Source organism: Formica exsecta, unplaced genomic scaffold (assembly GCF_003651465.1).
Source record: "Formica exsecta isolate Colony F162 unplaced genomic scaffold, ASM365146v1 scaffold826, whole genome shotgun sequence".
Lineage (NCBI taxonomy): Eukaryota > Metazoa > Arthropoda > Insecta > Hymenoptera > Formicidae > Formica > Formica exsecta.
In genome coordinates, this window is record NW_021853596.1 from 1,184,449 (window position 1) to 1,201,804 (window position 17,356).

The window sequence follows — 17,356 nt, forward strand, 5'->3', positions numbered from 1 at the left end:
CGATCCTCCTCGCAGCTTTTCCTTTAATTGTTCGCTCCTTGGCTCCGGGAGGAACTCATAAAGTTAAGAGATGTTTCGAAATGTGTGACGAGTCGCGCTCGCGTAGCGACATAAACGAAGGACTTTCCTTTATTACGTTGCTACGTGATCGTACGAAGCGAACTCGCTGATACTCGGCGTAATTGATTTTGCTTTGCAAGCGCAAAGGTAATTTACCGGTAACTCGCTTTTCGCTCTCCAAACGCGGCAGACGCTGCGACGAAATCGTCACCTCTAACGTCACCTCGTATCAAGACAAACGTATACATACGTGTAGATATGTTTGCTCGATTTAAAATACACAAAACGTTCTTTTTTTAGCCCATACATATCCTGAAGGGGAAGGGAGTCGGTTTGAAAATAACGGCATACCGTATTACGTTCCTTCCTTATGTCGTAACGTTGCCACGACACAGTACCCAGCGCATCCATAAGCGAACCGAGGATCTTGATTTACCAAAGCGCGGCGACGCGCGACGTAAATTTCTCCCGTCGCTTAATCCGCGTCCGGACGTATAAGAATTTATTTCCGCCTACCGATCTATATTCCGCGCGCCGGATTTCTATATGGCATCCTCCTGATATATCGAAGCATCCACCGTATCAATAACCGGCGTGTCGGAATTATGAGTTCCGCTAGCGCGCAATCTTTCAATCTCTCAGATATAAATCGCGTTTCTTGTTTTCTTTTTTTTTCTCTTATAATCTCCCGTACATGGATTTTCCTCTTTCTCTCTCTCTCTCTCTCCCTCGCAACGCTACGAAAAATAATTAACAATACGACAGTACGGGAGAATTTTTGCAAAGATATATCGATTTATAACGAATATTTGTGCGCCTGTCGCGCTTGGTGAAATACGGCGATTCTCTCTACCTTCAAACGAACAGAAGGTAATCTACTGTTTAAAAAGTCGAGTGTCTCCTGATTTACACGCTCGTTCCTGTATTCCCTTGGGGAAGGTGGGTACAAGGGCCGCGCTTCACGTCCTCACGCTCGCGCTCGCGCGGCAAGATTTGCGACGGGAGAAACTTTGCCGGGGAAAAGATTAAGGTGCTGGCACATCCACTCCTCCATATCTTTAAACTCACTCGTCGCTCTCCTCGGCCTTTACAGCCCCTTAAAAAGATACTTTCCGAATACTACCGCGCCCGGCCAAAACTTTGTGATTAAACTTTTACGTGAATCTAAAATTAATTACTCCGACTGAACTTATTTTTAACGTAATTAAGTGCAGTGAGCGTAAAAAGACTAGAGTTTTGCGTTGTGATCGCACGGGATGGAATCGACCTCTTTGTTTTTCTCAGCCAGGTCATTACCCACAAAAACATTAATATTACAAAATCCGTACCATCAGCCGTCGGATAAATATGTAATTTTATAAGGAAAATATTTAACCATGCATTATATACAAAACAGATTTATTTGTAGGAATATTCTAGCGAAAGATATCTTTACCCTAATCTCTTCTCGAGCGACGACTGATTATTTTTCACGAGATACGTTTTTCTTTTACCACCACGTCGCGCCGGTTATACGCAAATATATTTTTCTTCCTTTTTAATGCGTATTTTATGACATGCATTTTCACGTTACACGATTTTGCTTTCTATTCGATAGTCGTCGAGCATTTTATATTCGCTCGTATATGAACGTACTTGCTATTAATACACACTCGTTCGAAATGGTACACGATGCGCGAATTGAGTTCATTTGTCGAGCTCACTCGTTTTCTCATCTCCAAACTTTGTACTATATTATATATCCGATAATTCATCGAATTGAACGTAGCACGTCAAACAAAATATTTCCTATGATTTTTGCAGATTAATTTAGATGTGGAGCGGCGTAAAACGAACGACGGAAAATTGTTCCACAATTTATCCAGTTATGTGAGAGAGCATTTTTATATCCGTTAAAATTTACGATAGCAAGACCGCGATATTTGCACTGTCAATGCACGAGAACATTAAACTTTGTATTCTAAAATATGAATTTAAAAAAATTGTTTGAAATAATTTTATCGATCTCGCGACAGCAAATATTACAATATAAAACTCCGAATGGAATAGATAGCGAATCTCTCATTAAATCGCCGCGCGATTGATAACAAGGGTGTTCTCGCTACACGCTACGCCGCGACGTTTGTCGTCGGTTTTATCGGTCTTTTGTTCGTGTAAATCAGTATGAAATATAGGAATGGTCCGCTAGAGTACCGTACTCGAGTACGGTGGATCGAGTAGAAGAGCTTATTATGCACGCCAACACGGGAGGAATGGGTGATTTTGATTTAAAATCCGTGAGACGAGTAGACGCGCTCCCGCATAAGTCAAATATTTGTATCGAATATCTGAAAAATATCAAACTAATCGCATTGATATCATACATGAAATAAATCTGTCTACTTGTTTTATGGTTTGACGATCTTTCATTGTTAAAGCATTTTTAAATGTTTTATATCACTTTTATCATATTTTAGGTTTTCTGTATATGCGTAGGACGGTTACGTATATTATTAATGATTTAACTGCAAGAAAAGATGATTTTACATAAAAAAATAATTTGAGAATAAAAAAGAAGTAAACTCTGTTTTACTTTATATAAAGTTTTACTTTCGAAAAAATAAAAATGTTCAAATTTGTCGCAGAAGATTAATGACTTTTCTTTTCTCTATATTAAACTTGCACAACTTTTAACAGTACCGTGCCATGAACAAATTTTATTCTATAGTGGATATAAATATATGAATAATAAATAACACACAATATTCTAGTTAAGAAAATAAGAAAATAATCTTAATATTTTTTTTATAAATAATTTTAATTACTTTTTGTTACCTTTTTTAAATAGAATGTTGAAATTTTCTATATTTTTTTTATACTTGTCAAGATATGCTGGACTATTTTTCGAAGCGATTTCGCGAAATAATTCAAGATGACTCAAACTTCAAAATGACAGAAGATATTAATTTCTCAATTTTCACAATGGATTTTCCGAATCGAAAGCAAAGTTTGGCATGAAAGAACTTTATTCTATATTTTCGACTTTTTTTGTTGATGTAGAATCAATCGATCTTTTTTTTTGTTATATCACAAATGACAAATCACTGTACAAAACTGATCCACGACAGTTTTTCTCTGATGTCGATCAAATCGCAGTTTCTGATAATTTACAAAAAGAGAGAGAGAGAGCAAGAAAAAGAAAAAAAAACACGGTAATAATTATTTAAATTTCCTTAAATAATTGTGATACTTTCAAATCGGATTTCTCGTCGAGTAGAGACGCGGGAAGATTATCCGAGACGAGAAGTGAATTGGAGAGTTTTGTGCATGCACGAGCGTTTGGTATTGAAGGGGCCGACACTTTTCGACATATCCACTGACTCAAATGTAAATAGATATGGCGTTCGGCTCAAGTGTGCATCGCGAGTGCGCTTAAAGTGCGCTTCAGTAGTCAAGACTCTCAATTCTTCAATCGCTGTTTCCTCGCACTCGCGTTTTTTCCCCGTTTTAGCATTTCGATGGATACGTCGCGCGGCGAATATACACACAATTTCCATCGAAATATATCCATCTCATGAATCGCAAAATCGATATATGACTATAATATGCGAACGACAACGAAAACTATCGAGCAATTTTGGCTTTATTCTCTATTCCCAAAATATATATTTAGATGGAATACGTGCAACGATAAATCCTCTAATAATATATATTTTGAATAATGAAAGATACAAGTGAAAGATATACGCGATGTTTCTTTTTAAACACGTACGGAGGTGAAAACTATATTCATCGATGTTGTTTTGATTGAAAGCTTGTACAAATCCCGAGTGCAAAATATCATCAGTGTAGTGAAACTTGAACGCCGTTGCGGAGAATCGATTTTTCAAATATGATTGTGTTCAATGGATTTGACCATCCTACCACCGGATCGTTGAATTGACAGCGTTTTTCCGAGTTTTTGAACATGAATGACACGCGCGCGAAATAATATGCACACGGTGAAACGCGTCAGAATCGAATTTCGAATTCATTTTCTTCCTCCCTCTTCGTGTTGCGTTCTTGTCTCACGTCTATTGCGTCAAAATGTCAGAACTTGGCAAATGGCGTTTCCGAGCTTCGGTGTTTTCCGCTAAGGAAATATATACGCGCCGCTATACTCGGCAAATGCGTTGGCGTTCGCGCGGTATACATTCTCCGCGAAAAATATTGCATTTTACCGAAAACTTGGGTAATTTCAGCAGCGATCGGGCGCCGCGCACAGTAACAGAGAGTGGTGGTAGTAATGGAGGAATTTTATTTGGCCGAAGGCGCGGACTTATTTGGAGGCATCGAACCGCTCCCTCTCCCCTCCCCCCCCCCTCCCCCCTTCCTCGCCGCGTTCGCGGAACGCTCTGTTCCGTGCGCATATCTGCCGTCGTACCGCCTCAAACTTTGCTAATTTCTTGAAACTCGGAAACTTTCGCAGAGGTTACTCGATACTCTTAATTCACTTCCACGAGTTTAAACATCCCCTCGCATTTAACCGCAGTACGACGTAGCAATTCAATAAACAAGTTTCAACGCGGGTACAAGCGCGTTCTATCCTTTGATTCCTCGCGCTTCCGCGCTCACGCTCACGACTCGTTCCAGAATCCGCGTTCGAGGATTAATTAAGTACGGATCCCGATGCACGTCGACATCGTTAGCGAGCAGATTACATCGGCGCTTGTACGGAGCTATATAGTTTCGCAAGAGGCAAGAAAGACAAACCACACTTTGTCAACGTTTAGCCGACGCTCCGTCACCGAGGCGCTCGGAAAATAACAGAAATTCAAATATCGTAAAAATATTTGCTCCTTGTCACTTTTTTTTTTTTTTTTTTTTTTATTACGCGCGCTAAAACATAGATATGTATGCGGTTTGATTGACGCGTCACTAATTCGTTCGATCAAATTTGACGACGTCGATGGAAGGTTAATACATGACATAATCGAAGCCGCGGATAATCGAAAATTAATTGCTAATAATAGCGAATAATGGAAAATCTATCAAACGGAACTCGAGCGCGAATTGTATCCGGATTTCTAATCTCTACAAGAAAATATCATATCGAGGGTATTCCAATCGCGAACGCACCGTCATTCGCTTTATAATTCAATCGAGTGCTTAACTAGCCTATAATTACCGACACGCTCCTTTTTGTTTACGGATGTCGCTTCCCCTCGAGACAGAAAATGACCTAGAAACTTTCCTCGGATACAAAGAGATCAGTTAACTGAAAGTTTTAGTTTTCAGTGTTTCATCGTATTTCATTGCTCCCGAGTCACTTCCACAATTTTACAAGTTTTTCCGAGATATTCTGACGTGGTCAGTAAATTATAAGATAAACACTCGTTGATTTTAGAGCAAAGTACTTATTTTTTTTAATATTTCAGAATTTATCAGATTTATCAGACTATCAAGTTTATATTTCAAGATGATTAGATTTATAATTGAAAACGTTAGACATTCTTGTTTGGAGATTTATACAAAGTTAATTTTACACGAAAGAACAAGAGTAAAATGTAGAATAAGTCTTTCTTATTTAAAGCTTTATGAAAATCAGTTATAAATATTAAAAAATTAATAATAATATATATATATATTTGTTTATTTTAAACTAGCGTAACTTCTACATATAAATTGATAAATTCGTTTCAAAAATAATAGCTCTTTATTTTAGAATATAAAGATAAAATATTCTATTTAAGAGAATAAATATTTCTAAATTTTATTTTAAAATATCTCTCTTTTAATATTTTATAAACAAATAATTTATTCAAATAACTTTATTCAATTTACATTAGATTTTTAAATACGATGTTGAATTCTCCTTTTTGTTCTTTAATAATTACTGCAACCGAATAATTAAAATCGCAAAGTAGTTTGAAATTATCTCAGCTGAAAAATGATAAAGGACATCTTTATTATCTAATCATCAAAATAGATTTTTCCGAAAACGAAGTCTTGCATGAAAATGTTTTAATCCACTCTTTTGATTTTTCCACATCGAATTATCACGTTTCCGCGCGATTGTATCAACACAGCAGAGGATTATCCTCTATATTCGACTTGTAAATTGATATTCGATCGTTTACAGGAGGATTTAATTATTCGATTTTGCGGCGGTTTTATAACGGACACGCCATGTCCCACGGAAACCGAGAGAAACTTGGAACGTCGAGGAGAACCTGTTGCGAACGCAGCCAGGCTACTCGACGCGTGCACATATGATGCCATATACATAGCATATCGAACTGGTATACTGTTCTAGATGCCGAGCCGTTGTTGACGTTCTGACACAGGTTGTTACGCGATTATCTCAGAATTTTCCGATCAGGTCAATTCACCGCATTTCACTCGTGCTCGCTCGCGTCCGCATTTGCATCGAAAACATATTTCGTTTGTTTTCAAAAACTGGAATTTTAAATGACATTGTAATGCTCTCGTGATACTTCCGTTGAACAAGGAGAAAATATTATAGGAAAAATTACAATATAATTTTTATAATCGTGGAACATACTAACATATAAAAAAAATCACGATATTTTTTAGTAATATTAATATTATATATTTTATAAAGGAGTATTGTAATTATTCAAATATTTTAATGCACAAACAAATGCATGATCATTAACAAACAATAGAACAAATACATAATTTACAATTTTTATAGTAATAAATATCTTAAATGTCATTATATTTCAGCTTTCCGATAAATGTTGTAAAAAAGAATGTATTTTCCATGTAATTTACTGTAAAATTTTCTCTCCGTGAAATTGCAGTTGAATTTACACAAATATCGTAAGATTCTTTCCGTGGAAAAAGAAATTGCTCGTTTTCTAGTGAACCGATATCAAAAAGCTTAGCGCATCGCAATCCCTGTGAGCGTCTTTTTATTAGCCAGAAGCACGCCGGAGATTATATCTTTCGGAGGGATGAATCTAATCTCTGAGAGCGGAGTAGCCGAAGAGCGAGTTGCTCGGGAATTGGCATAATAATCGGAAGTTCCATCCAAGTTCTATCAAACTATACGAGCGCGTGCGCGCGTTATCCGCTCCAATCCTGCTTATATATCTGTATATCGATATATCGTTGTTCAGAAACTAGGAGAAGTATGACTATCAATTGTTGGTTATCCTTCGTTCACGGACATGCCACTGTTGAACTATAGTTACACGTCGCTAAACCGATCGTATCGATAATTCGTGAAGTGACTCACGTTCCTGTTTAATAGACAGATGTATATACATGTTGACGCTAACATGTTTCGAAACGATTACGATATACACAAAAAGAAGAAGAGAGAGAGAGAGAGAGAAAGATCGATAGATAATTTACAAAAGGTTTTATAAAAAGAATTTTTATAAAAAAAAGATTGGACACAAAAAGATTTCATTTCACATTTTCGACCCATCTCTTTTCATGTAGAATCATCCCCTATCATCCACAACGGACCATCATATATACATGCCGTTACGTACGAACGAAAGTAAAAATTTGCTACAACATGTATATAGCCAGCTGTGGAAGAATTCCCTTCGCGTGCCCGTTCCGCTTAAGAGAATTTCATATTTAGAGCCGTCTGCCTTCGCGGTATATTCAGAGATTGGAATATTCCTGAGATGTCTGAAGTTTCACGAGAAGTTTATACGCGTACTTGAACATGCGCATATACATACATACATATATGTATATACCGAGACACACGAGAGATTTATACTTCTTGCGCTCCTCATTAGCTCGGAAATCACTGTGCGACGTTTAATAATAACTTTCATTGCACGTTACACCAGTTGAATCGTACATATATCTTTCTCAGCGATTTATACGAGTATAATAAGTAGTGTTGTTTGCAGTTTCTCTCGTAATACCTTTCTATTCGTCCTATGTGTCTAAATATTCAGAGATGTCTCGCTGTCTTAAAAGTTATATATTTTACTCTATATTTTTTATTTATTAATCGCTAGCACTAATGTAACTAAACGACGAGAGCATCGAAGAAACGTGTCTCATGATTTTCCACAAATCGAGATAGAATTCGAGATACATGTTCCTTGTTTCCCAAACGCACGTAGCATTCCGAGTTTATAACTTAGTGATTTCCGTGAGAATATGCGGCGCGCTTCGCGAACAAATCGATCGAGGTCGGAGGAAAAAAGGAATTGTCAAAAGGTGATTTCCTTTCTCGCTACATAGCGGAAACTGGCCATCGAGCCCCATGGAGAAAGTGAACGTATCAAAAATCGCATATATACTCATACAGACACGTATCAAAACTTCGTCATCCTTTCTCTCGCGCGCGCGCGCATCAATATATATTTATATCGAAATACACGTTGTGCTTGGAATTTGATTTCGACATGCCTGTCGGTATCCGTTTGAGGCGAGAAAATGATTGCTCGCGGTACGCGGCGACCGTATTGATTCCTTGACTTTACTTTGAAATACTCGAGATAAGAAATGATGTAAGAGAAAGAAGAGAGTGAAGGCGAGAAAATTGCAGAATGTCGAGGATGATTGATTATTTTCTCTCGGTTATCGGTGCTGACGGAAAGCATAGTAATATACATATATAACGGGAGTGCGTTATTATTCCAGTCACAGTGTACTTTCACACGCGGACGCAAAAATGTCAAAGATGTCATCATTATTAACGTGATAGATGTGTTTTGTTTCATACGCCAATACTATTCGCGGGACGCGAAAACCGAAAATTTTACTCCAAACGTAAGAGTCACTCTTGCTCCGCGAATCGTATCGCGAAGTCGCAAAGTTGTGAAAGAAAGTGGCAAGTAAATTACCTGTAATAAAAATGCAAGGAATGTCCAGCCGTTGATTGCCTCGAATATCTCGGATAGGGCAGAGTACACTTTTTCAAACTCACCACCGGCATATAAAATGCATATCCCTGTTAAAGAACAAAACAGAAACACAAATATACGGGAATGATACTTATTATAATAGTTACTGTCGGAAATTACTTGGCCACACATTTTTAATTAAATATTGGCCGCCAAATACATTTAGTAATTTAACTAATTAATTTACTTTGCTGTGTATATATGTTTATTATTCGCGGTCGTCTCCCTCTCCCTTTTTATTCTTTGTACATATTTTTTACTTTGTTGTGTACCGTCCTTCTTTTACGTTTTATTTCGTTATAATATTTTTTAAATCTTCTTTTTATAATATATTCTTTTTTATAAGGAATTATATATTTTCCGAGAAAAATAAAAAACTCCTACGATAACGGAAATTAAATCGCGTTGACGCGTTATAAAGCAGAATATTTTAGGATAACGTGAACAATAAGAAACTTGGAGTTTTTTCCTCCCTTTTGCTACATTCTCTCGACTCATCTATCCTTCCATGTCTTTCGGAGAATTTGGGTCGTTCACTCGGTACAAAAGAGTGTGAGTTTCTACACCGGCGCGACTCTCTCCTCTTTCTTTCCTTTTTTTACGGCTACGAGGATACTGCTGCTACTGTCTAATCTGGCAGCTCGTTTCATTTCCCCGGCGATTTGTCCCGCGATGTCATCTCAAAAACGTCTTAAATCCGTAGAAGGGCAATTTGGATATTGCCTAAGTAGGATGTAGCTTCTGTTGGTCGAGTGGAAGCCAAGACGGAGAAAACGAAACAAGTCGGAACAAAATAAAGCGGATATGTGGAATAAAGACGATCGTACATAGCAATTTAAATTTGAATGTTACATTCGCTTTCCGTTTCCGCTTATTTTTCATTTCTCTTTTCTTTCGAAATGTTATATTTTCGCGTGCGCTATATTTTGCGCATTAGAGACAACGCGCGACAAAGCGCGTTACGGTAAACGATAAAGCGCGGTTGTAATATTTTAAAATATAAATATCTATTCTCTCACGGCGCACAAAGACCGCTTATTTATCGAGTATTCGTAACACGTCCCGTAGAGTGTAAAATAAAAAGATCGCCCGACCCTATATCTCCCGAACGAGAATTTCACGTACGAAGCCGTTCCCGAAGTTGGTTGACGCTTCGAGACCAAGTTTACCCCCTGCAACTTTGAACCACTTGACATTATCTGTTTAGGGACGTCGTAATCCACCAACAGGCGTGAATAAGCATGCGATAATTAGCTACCCTTGATAGTGCTTAAGAAACTTTGCGACATGCACTTATTACCGTCCCGCTGGCACGGCCCGTTGAAATATTTTCAAAGGAAATTTCACTGTCAACGTAATGAATGGGGGTGACGATGAAATTTCCGCCTTCCAATATTTTTCCATTAATCTCTCCCCGTCGGTGGACGGGCTAAAAAATAGTGAACGTAATGTGGCATTAAATTATTATTACTCATTGTATGCTCAACGGTGAGGAGGGGTGAAAAGGGGAGGGGGAGCGGGCTATCGTTGCGCGCAATCACATGTATGTAGAAATATATATTTAGAAATGTATGCAAATCTTTTGAATGTAACTTAACGAAGGATTCACCGCGACGACGACCCAGTTCTCCCTGTGATATCTCGTTTTAAATCAAACGACGAAACTTGAATGTTATTTCAGTCAAAATTGAATGTTTCAGATTCGACGAGCACTGCCACGGGCCCGATTTTTGTATCACCAGTTGGAAATCAAACTGCCGCGATTGGCCGCGAGGTCGTCTTTTCCTGCAGCGTTCGCAATATAAGCATTCGCAAGTACAAGGTAATGACATTGGAAAAGGTAATGTGCGTAAGCGCGAATAAGAGAGCCACGTGGATTAAAATGCGCACGCATTTGCCGCGCACTTGATGGCCCTTTATCCCGTAATTGGATTTTATCGCCACCGCGAGTGGTCGCATTTCGAAGAGTCGTTTTTATACTCTTTCACAACGTTTTTTTTTTTTTTTTGCGTAGCGCTAAAAATGACTACCGTTCCGGTTCACGGGTGAATCGTATCGATGTAAATTCGAATTAAAACAACGCGTAACGCTTGTGTCAGCATTCGACGAAAATCGTTCAGATTTTCGTCGCGACGGAAATGGTACAAGCCAAGGTACGATGTGACAAAACGCAACGTAACAAATGTCGACTATTCTGATATCGCAAACGTAAGGTCACGTAACGTTCGCTAGAGACGTGCTACGTAACAAAATTGAATTGCCACGAGTGAAAAATTCGCCATAAAAGTAGTATCTCTTTTTGTTCCTTCGCACGCGCGCTTAATCTTCATATCGCGTCACTCCTCTCCATCGGAAATAAAATGAAATAAAGCCAACAGAAGTAAAACAAATCGTGGTTAGATCAAGTCGAATTGCGCCTGCTGGTCAAACTAATCTCGAAATTAAATACGAAATCAGAAAGAAAAAAAAAAAAAAGAACAAGTTTTTCTCTCGTCCTAACAAGATTGTACATAAGCTCTTTTCTCTTCCATTCTACTTTTTATTTTTTTTTTCTTCCATGTGTATTTAAGTTTAATTTATACTCCTCATAATTATACTTTACAATTCTTTTCCGCGTCTACCGTCTGTATTTTCTTTTTTCCGTATACTTGTCATCTTTCAGAAAGTAGATGACGTGCTCTTTTAGAATATAATAAAATACCGTCAATTTTATTCGATCTTAATACTACTCGAGGAAACGACAGTTGCATATTCGCGTTGCGTTGCCGGGCTTTCCAGGTTGGATGGCTACGTAACTCGGATCAGACAATCCTCTCGATACACACCCGGATCGTGACGCATAATGCACGTATCTCGGTTTCCTATGAGAGTGGCGGAAGTTCCGGGTCCGGCGGAGCGTCCGGCGGCACTTTCGGAGTGACGGGGAGTAGCCAAGCAACGGAGGAAGTCGTCAACGGCACGTGGCGCCTGCACATTCGTCAGTTGAAGGAGACCGACAGAGGTTGTTATATGTGCCAGATCAACACCAGTCCGATGATATCTGAGCTCGGTTGTCTCGACATACACGGTAAGCTCGGTTATCTCTGCTTCCCCATTGTCCCCGTATCAAACTAATCTAACAACGTTGCGGAGAATGTATAATTGATTGATCGAGAATTCAGGATCATCTGATACAGCTTGCATCTGATACAGGTTCTTAAAAAAAAAAGGTAAATGTTTGGATTAGCTTACACATCACGGATCGTTTTCATTTTTACATATATTGTAGAGGGTACATTTCTAAGTAATACATGTTTTGAATTTTATGGCGCTCTCTTCTGGTTCCAGAGATATGCGATTTTGAAATATCATCAATTTCGTATTTACTTGTATAATCTTTTCGTTATATCCTACTTGCGTGTTTATATTTTTTTGTTTACATTTACTTGTGTGTTATTGAGTCACTGTCAGTACGCTTCTGGATTACTGTTCAGTTTTGTTAAGAATTTCTTTTTGTTTACATTTAATTGCCGATATGATTTAATAAGATATAAACAATTGTATACTGTTTCGTTTTGTAATATTTTTCTTATTTTACCTATATTTTATTTTAAAAAAATATTTATTATTATGTATAAAAATAACAAGGAAATCTTTAAATAAAGATTCATGCGTTTATTTTATAATAAAGTTGAATTATATCAAGATTAAGATCAAGGTTGGGGCTAAATTTCATTTTCTTAAAATGTTATTTTTACAATACTTCAAAATCGCATATCTCTGGAACCAGAAGAGAGCGCCATAAAATTCAAAACATGTATTACTTAGGAATGTACCCTCTACAATATATGTAAAAATGAAAACGATCCGTGATATCTAAGTTAATCCAAACATTTATACCAAAAAAAAATTCCTTTTCGGATATTTGTTGGTTCTAATGATAATCGCATTGCTTATGTATCAAAATATATTTTTTTCTTTTTGCTTTCTTCTTCCCATTTCTCGCAAAAAAACTGATTCTAATTATGCCGGTTATTATAGATATCAAAGGTAATGTTAAACGCCGCAAAATTGAACGTTGAACGTATGAAAAGTAATGCATAACATAAGCGTTTATTTAAACATTTATTTAAAGAACATGCAAATCGATACGCGGAAGGAGAGAAAAAGGAACGTCCCATATGCAAAATCCTTTGCTCGAACGAACGAACAACCGGAAAACGCGTATGCCAACGTACAAAAGATCTCCCCGCCGTAAAATTACCTCCCTCGTCTCGAACATTCCGCTTAAGTGTAACTATCCTCGCTCCTTGTGCTCTACATCCTTTCTTTCTCTTGCCTTTACCGTAAATACTTCCTTGAAGATACTCGTTCTTTCAAAGACGAGGTCCAACAAAGTGCTAGTTTTACGTAATGACTTTCATAAAGTACTTGTACGAGAGAAAGAAAGAGAGAGAGAGAGGGAGAAGATACTCTGTCGCACGCTGAGAGATGGCAGGTGGACCATCATGTATTTATCGGTACGAACATTTGCCCCGCAGTGCCACCCGATATCGTTTACGGAGATACTAGCGCAGACCTGGCAGTAGCCGAGGGCGACAACGCGACTTTGAGCTGTCGTGCGACGGGACATCCACCTCCGAGAGTATCCTGGCGAAGGGAGGACGGGGAACCCATCGTCATAAGGGCCCCTACAGCCGGTAAGAATCACTATCGATTAAGACAAAGCGAACAATTGAAATTTCGGTTCTTTTTATTTGTGTACATCATTATTAATCGTTGCCACGAAGCACAAGATTGAAAATCATCCACAAGTCTAAATGTCTTAAAATATACACGTCATTCGAATACATGAACGATACATTCTGATAAAGTATTTAAAGGTATTTTTTTAATGCATTATCAATACATCAATTTTTATAATTTATGCTATTTATGAAATTTTAAAATTGATTATTCATGCAAAATAATTTATTAAAAATGTTAAAAAGATATACAATAATCGACGCGATATCTTTCGTCAATTTGGATATAAAATTATTTTAGCACGATATAAAGTTAACGATAAAAAATGATGATAGATAAATAAAAAATTAAAACTTCAATTTTTCGCCTACTATCGACTCGAGGTACGTGATTCCACAACGCGCGTTAAAGATAGATGCGAAATTCTCACGAGTGGTAGTTGTTACACGCGCTCCAACACATAATTCAATATTAATGGGATAATTAAATGCCACTAATATCTTAGTTACCTCGTAGTTACCTGGTCGAGATGCGTTAAAGCGCGACCTATTATCGAAGTCCGGGAATGCGGACGAATCCTTTCCCGATTGCAGTTATCGTTATTGTCGTCTTTCCATCGATTTTCCTATACCGAACGGCAATATTCGTAAAATCGTTTTCTTGTTCAGCTGCGAAAAGTATTTTTTCTCTTATTCATAGGAATTTGACTCGATTGTATACTAACGCGCGAGTATATAAGGCGCTTATATCGAAACACACTTGTTTTATTTGTCTTCTGCAATATATATATATATATAGTTTAAGCGCGAAATTTTTTAAAAGAACCTCTATTAAAAAAGAAATTTAATGTAAAATCTCATCAAAAATTTGCAATTGTTTATTGATATTTCCTTCATATCTAAAAAAAAAAAATGAGACAACGATGATTTACGCGATCCCGAAGATCAACTCAAACAGTGAGAAAGCTACCGGACGAGGAAAGTCGGTAATAAGTCAAGAGAGAGGGAACGGGAGACTTTTTGAACTCGTATTCTTGCCTAGATTGGGCGTAAGGACGTAGACGAGTGGATGTAACGAGTAAGCTCGTTGAAACAAGTTCCTCTTTGTGAACTGGCCTCGAAGACGGTGGCGATGGAACGCGGAGGGTGCGGGACGCACAATCGAGAGGATTTCCTCTCTCGACGGTATTTCGGTTTGTGCGCGTGTACATTACATAGAGAGCCGGGCTATATAGCGCAAATTGGCGCACATACGCTTACGTATTCACAGTCGCGAATCTCTCTCTCTCTCTCTCTCTCTCTCCCTCTCGAGTTATCAAACTAATCGACTATAACTATCTATCTTATCCATACGACCGGCTATCCATACGAATCCGTAGCGCGTAATTGCGCGACTATATTTTTTTATCAACGGGGTCATTATCAATACTAATTATAAGTGGAAAAATTGGCAAATAAAAGCCAAGACATTATCGGTGCGTAAACTTTTTGTTATTAAATTTCACTGATAAGTATGCATTAAAAATGACGTTTTGAATCATTTTTGGTCGATTTTCAGCCTAGATAACAAAATATAAAAATCAATTTCGTATTAAAAACTTTACCCTGCGCAATACTGGTTGCTATAATCAAAAATTCAAATAGAAATCGATAAATGACAAACGATACTGAAGAACGACTCATCAAAGGAGTTTTTATCTTGGGCACAAGCGCGCTCGTCTTAGACTCTAAGAAATTCGGTGAATTTTCCCAAGTATAAATAGTCTAAAAGAATTAAGCGTGTATTTTCCCGTTTCCTAGTCTACTAGTCTAATTTGTACGTTTCCAATCAAACTTTTAACTATTGTTTCGTCTTTCTCTCGGTACTGTAATCGGAAGGTAGAATAATGAAAATCCGATGTAATCAAACTCTGTTGTTTTCATTGAGAAGGAACAGAAAACCAAGAACGGGATCGCGATCGATCGTTTTTTTTTTTTTTTTTTTTTTTTTTTTTTTTGGTGAATACAAAGTATTCTCTGTTCTCCCGTGTACGCAGGTGGTAGCGCTTTCGAGAGGCACGACCACTACAACGGTTCGCTGCTGCATTTCCACCGTGTCGAGAGGCGACAAATGGGAGCGTATCTCTGCATCGCCAGCAACGACGTGCCGCCAGCAGTTAGCAAGCGGGTGACGCTCGCTGTGAATTGTAAGCTCAAATTCGCTCGCTCGCTCGATTCGTCCCGATTCAATCCAGATTCGATTCGCCTCACTTCGCCGATCGTCTCTCGGAAAATAATTCGCTAATCGACTCGGAAAAACAATCGCTCGATCGACGCGAGTTGTCGCGATTGCTTCGAAAAGGAAAATTTCAAGAATAAAGAAAGCACACTTTGAAAACGTAAATGAAAATTTGAACGCACGAAAATTTTGCGAGAATGCGAAGCTTATTTCTTATTATTCATTTTTTCGCATAATTTTTAAACGTGTTAAATATATCTCAATGTACCGTGCCCGTTTTTAAATTTTCTTTGTATAAAAATTCCGATCCAATTTTTTATTTGGAAATTGTATGAAGAAATAAATAAGACGTGAGCTTCTCGTTTCGATATGTATGTTCAGCAAAATTTCAGCATTTTATAAAAATCAAATTTTCGTTTCGTTCTCGAAGGAAATTTTATTTTGGAACTTTTCTTGTATATGCATATATTCGACAAAAAAAAAGTTTGTTCGCGGTTTTTAAACTTGCTTTATTTCCATAGTTGCACCCGTCGTAAAAGCACCCAACCAACTATTGGGCTCACCTCTGGGTACGGACGTGCAGTTAGAGTGCTATGTCGAAGCGTTTCCGAACACGATCAATTATTGGGTAAAGAATCAACGAGGCACGGAAGACGAAATGTTATTGGAGGGGTGAGCTATTTCGCTCGTTATTTTCTTAATACAAATAATTGCTCGCTATAACGTTGCTCGAGATATGAAGTAACGATAAAATCCATATAGCACAGAACTTTTCAGCTACATCGTATAAAGGCACATCGAAATTGTAAAATTCTAATACACAAGATCGCAGCAATATTGAAATAAAAATATTACAATCAAATCTGATGTTAATAAATAATATTATAATCAAATATGATATTGGATCTCGCTAAGAGAATTTGTTTAGCAAGAATAATTTTAAAAATATCGAAATTATGATAGATTGAAAAGTATTTATTAATTATATTAATATGTTTATTAATATTATATTAGTATGTTACACACAATCGTTACGTTTTCTGCAACTAATACGAAAGATGGACATTTCAACATTACTAAGTCAACAATTTTTGCACATATGTTACAAATATATTGCAAATATATTTTTCTGCAATGTTTCTGTAAACTTTCTGTGCCATATGGGAATTGAACTAAAAGTGCTCGTTCGATAGAGATTCCTTACTACTTGCCGAACATTTTTCTTTCTATTTTTCTTTTGGAAAACATTCTGAGACTTATTCCTGTAATGCGTAGCCCTAAATATAACGTGCGAGAGGAACGTACGGGATACACGGTCCTGATGTGGCTTTTAATCAAAAAATTCACGGAGAAAGACGTCGGTAGTTATAAATGCGTCTCAACGAATAGTCTAGGAAAGGCGGACGGAACTTTGAGATTATACGGTAAGTTTACGCGTATGTGAATGTGTTTTTATGGTTTTTCGATCTGCGATGTATCAAAATTTTCAA

At 37.5% G+C, this 17,356-nt stretch overlaps 1 protein-coding gene across 3 annotated transcripts in view; it reads left to right on the plus strand.

Annotated features, from left to right (window-relative positions):
- LOC115244651 (lachesin-like) overlaps positions 1-17,356 on the plus strand; it is a 29,847-nt gene that overhangs the window by 11,298 nt on the left and 1,193 nt on the right. For 2 of the 3 annotated variants that reach the window (XM_029822478.1, XM_029822479.1), the window contains 6 exons: positions 10,625-10,746; positions 11,703-11,991; positions 13,445-13,603; positions 15,685-15,834; positions 16,388-16,538; positions 17,142-17,290. In XM_029822478.1, coding sequence (XP_029678338.1) covers positions 10,625-10,746; positions 11,703-11,991; positions 13,445-13,603; positions 15,685-15,834; positions 16,388-16,538; positions 17,142-17,290 — 1,020 coding nt within the window. Of the gene's footprint in view, positions 1-10,605; positions 10,747-11,702; positions 11,992-13,444; positions 13,604-15,684; positions 15,835-16,387; positions 16,539-17,141; positions 17,291-17,356 lie in introns of all 3 variants that reach the window. The other variant, XM_029822480.1, reaches the window with a different exon arrangement.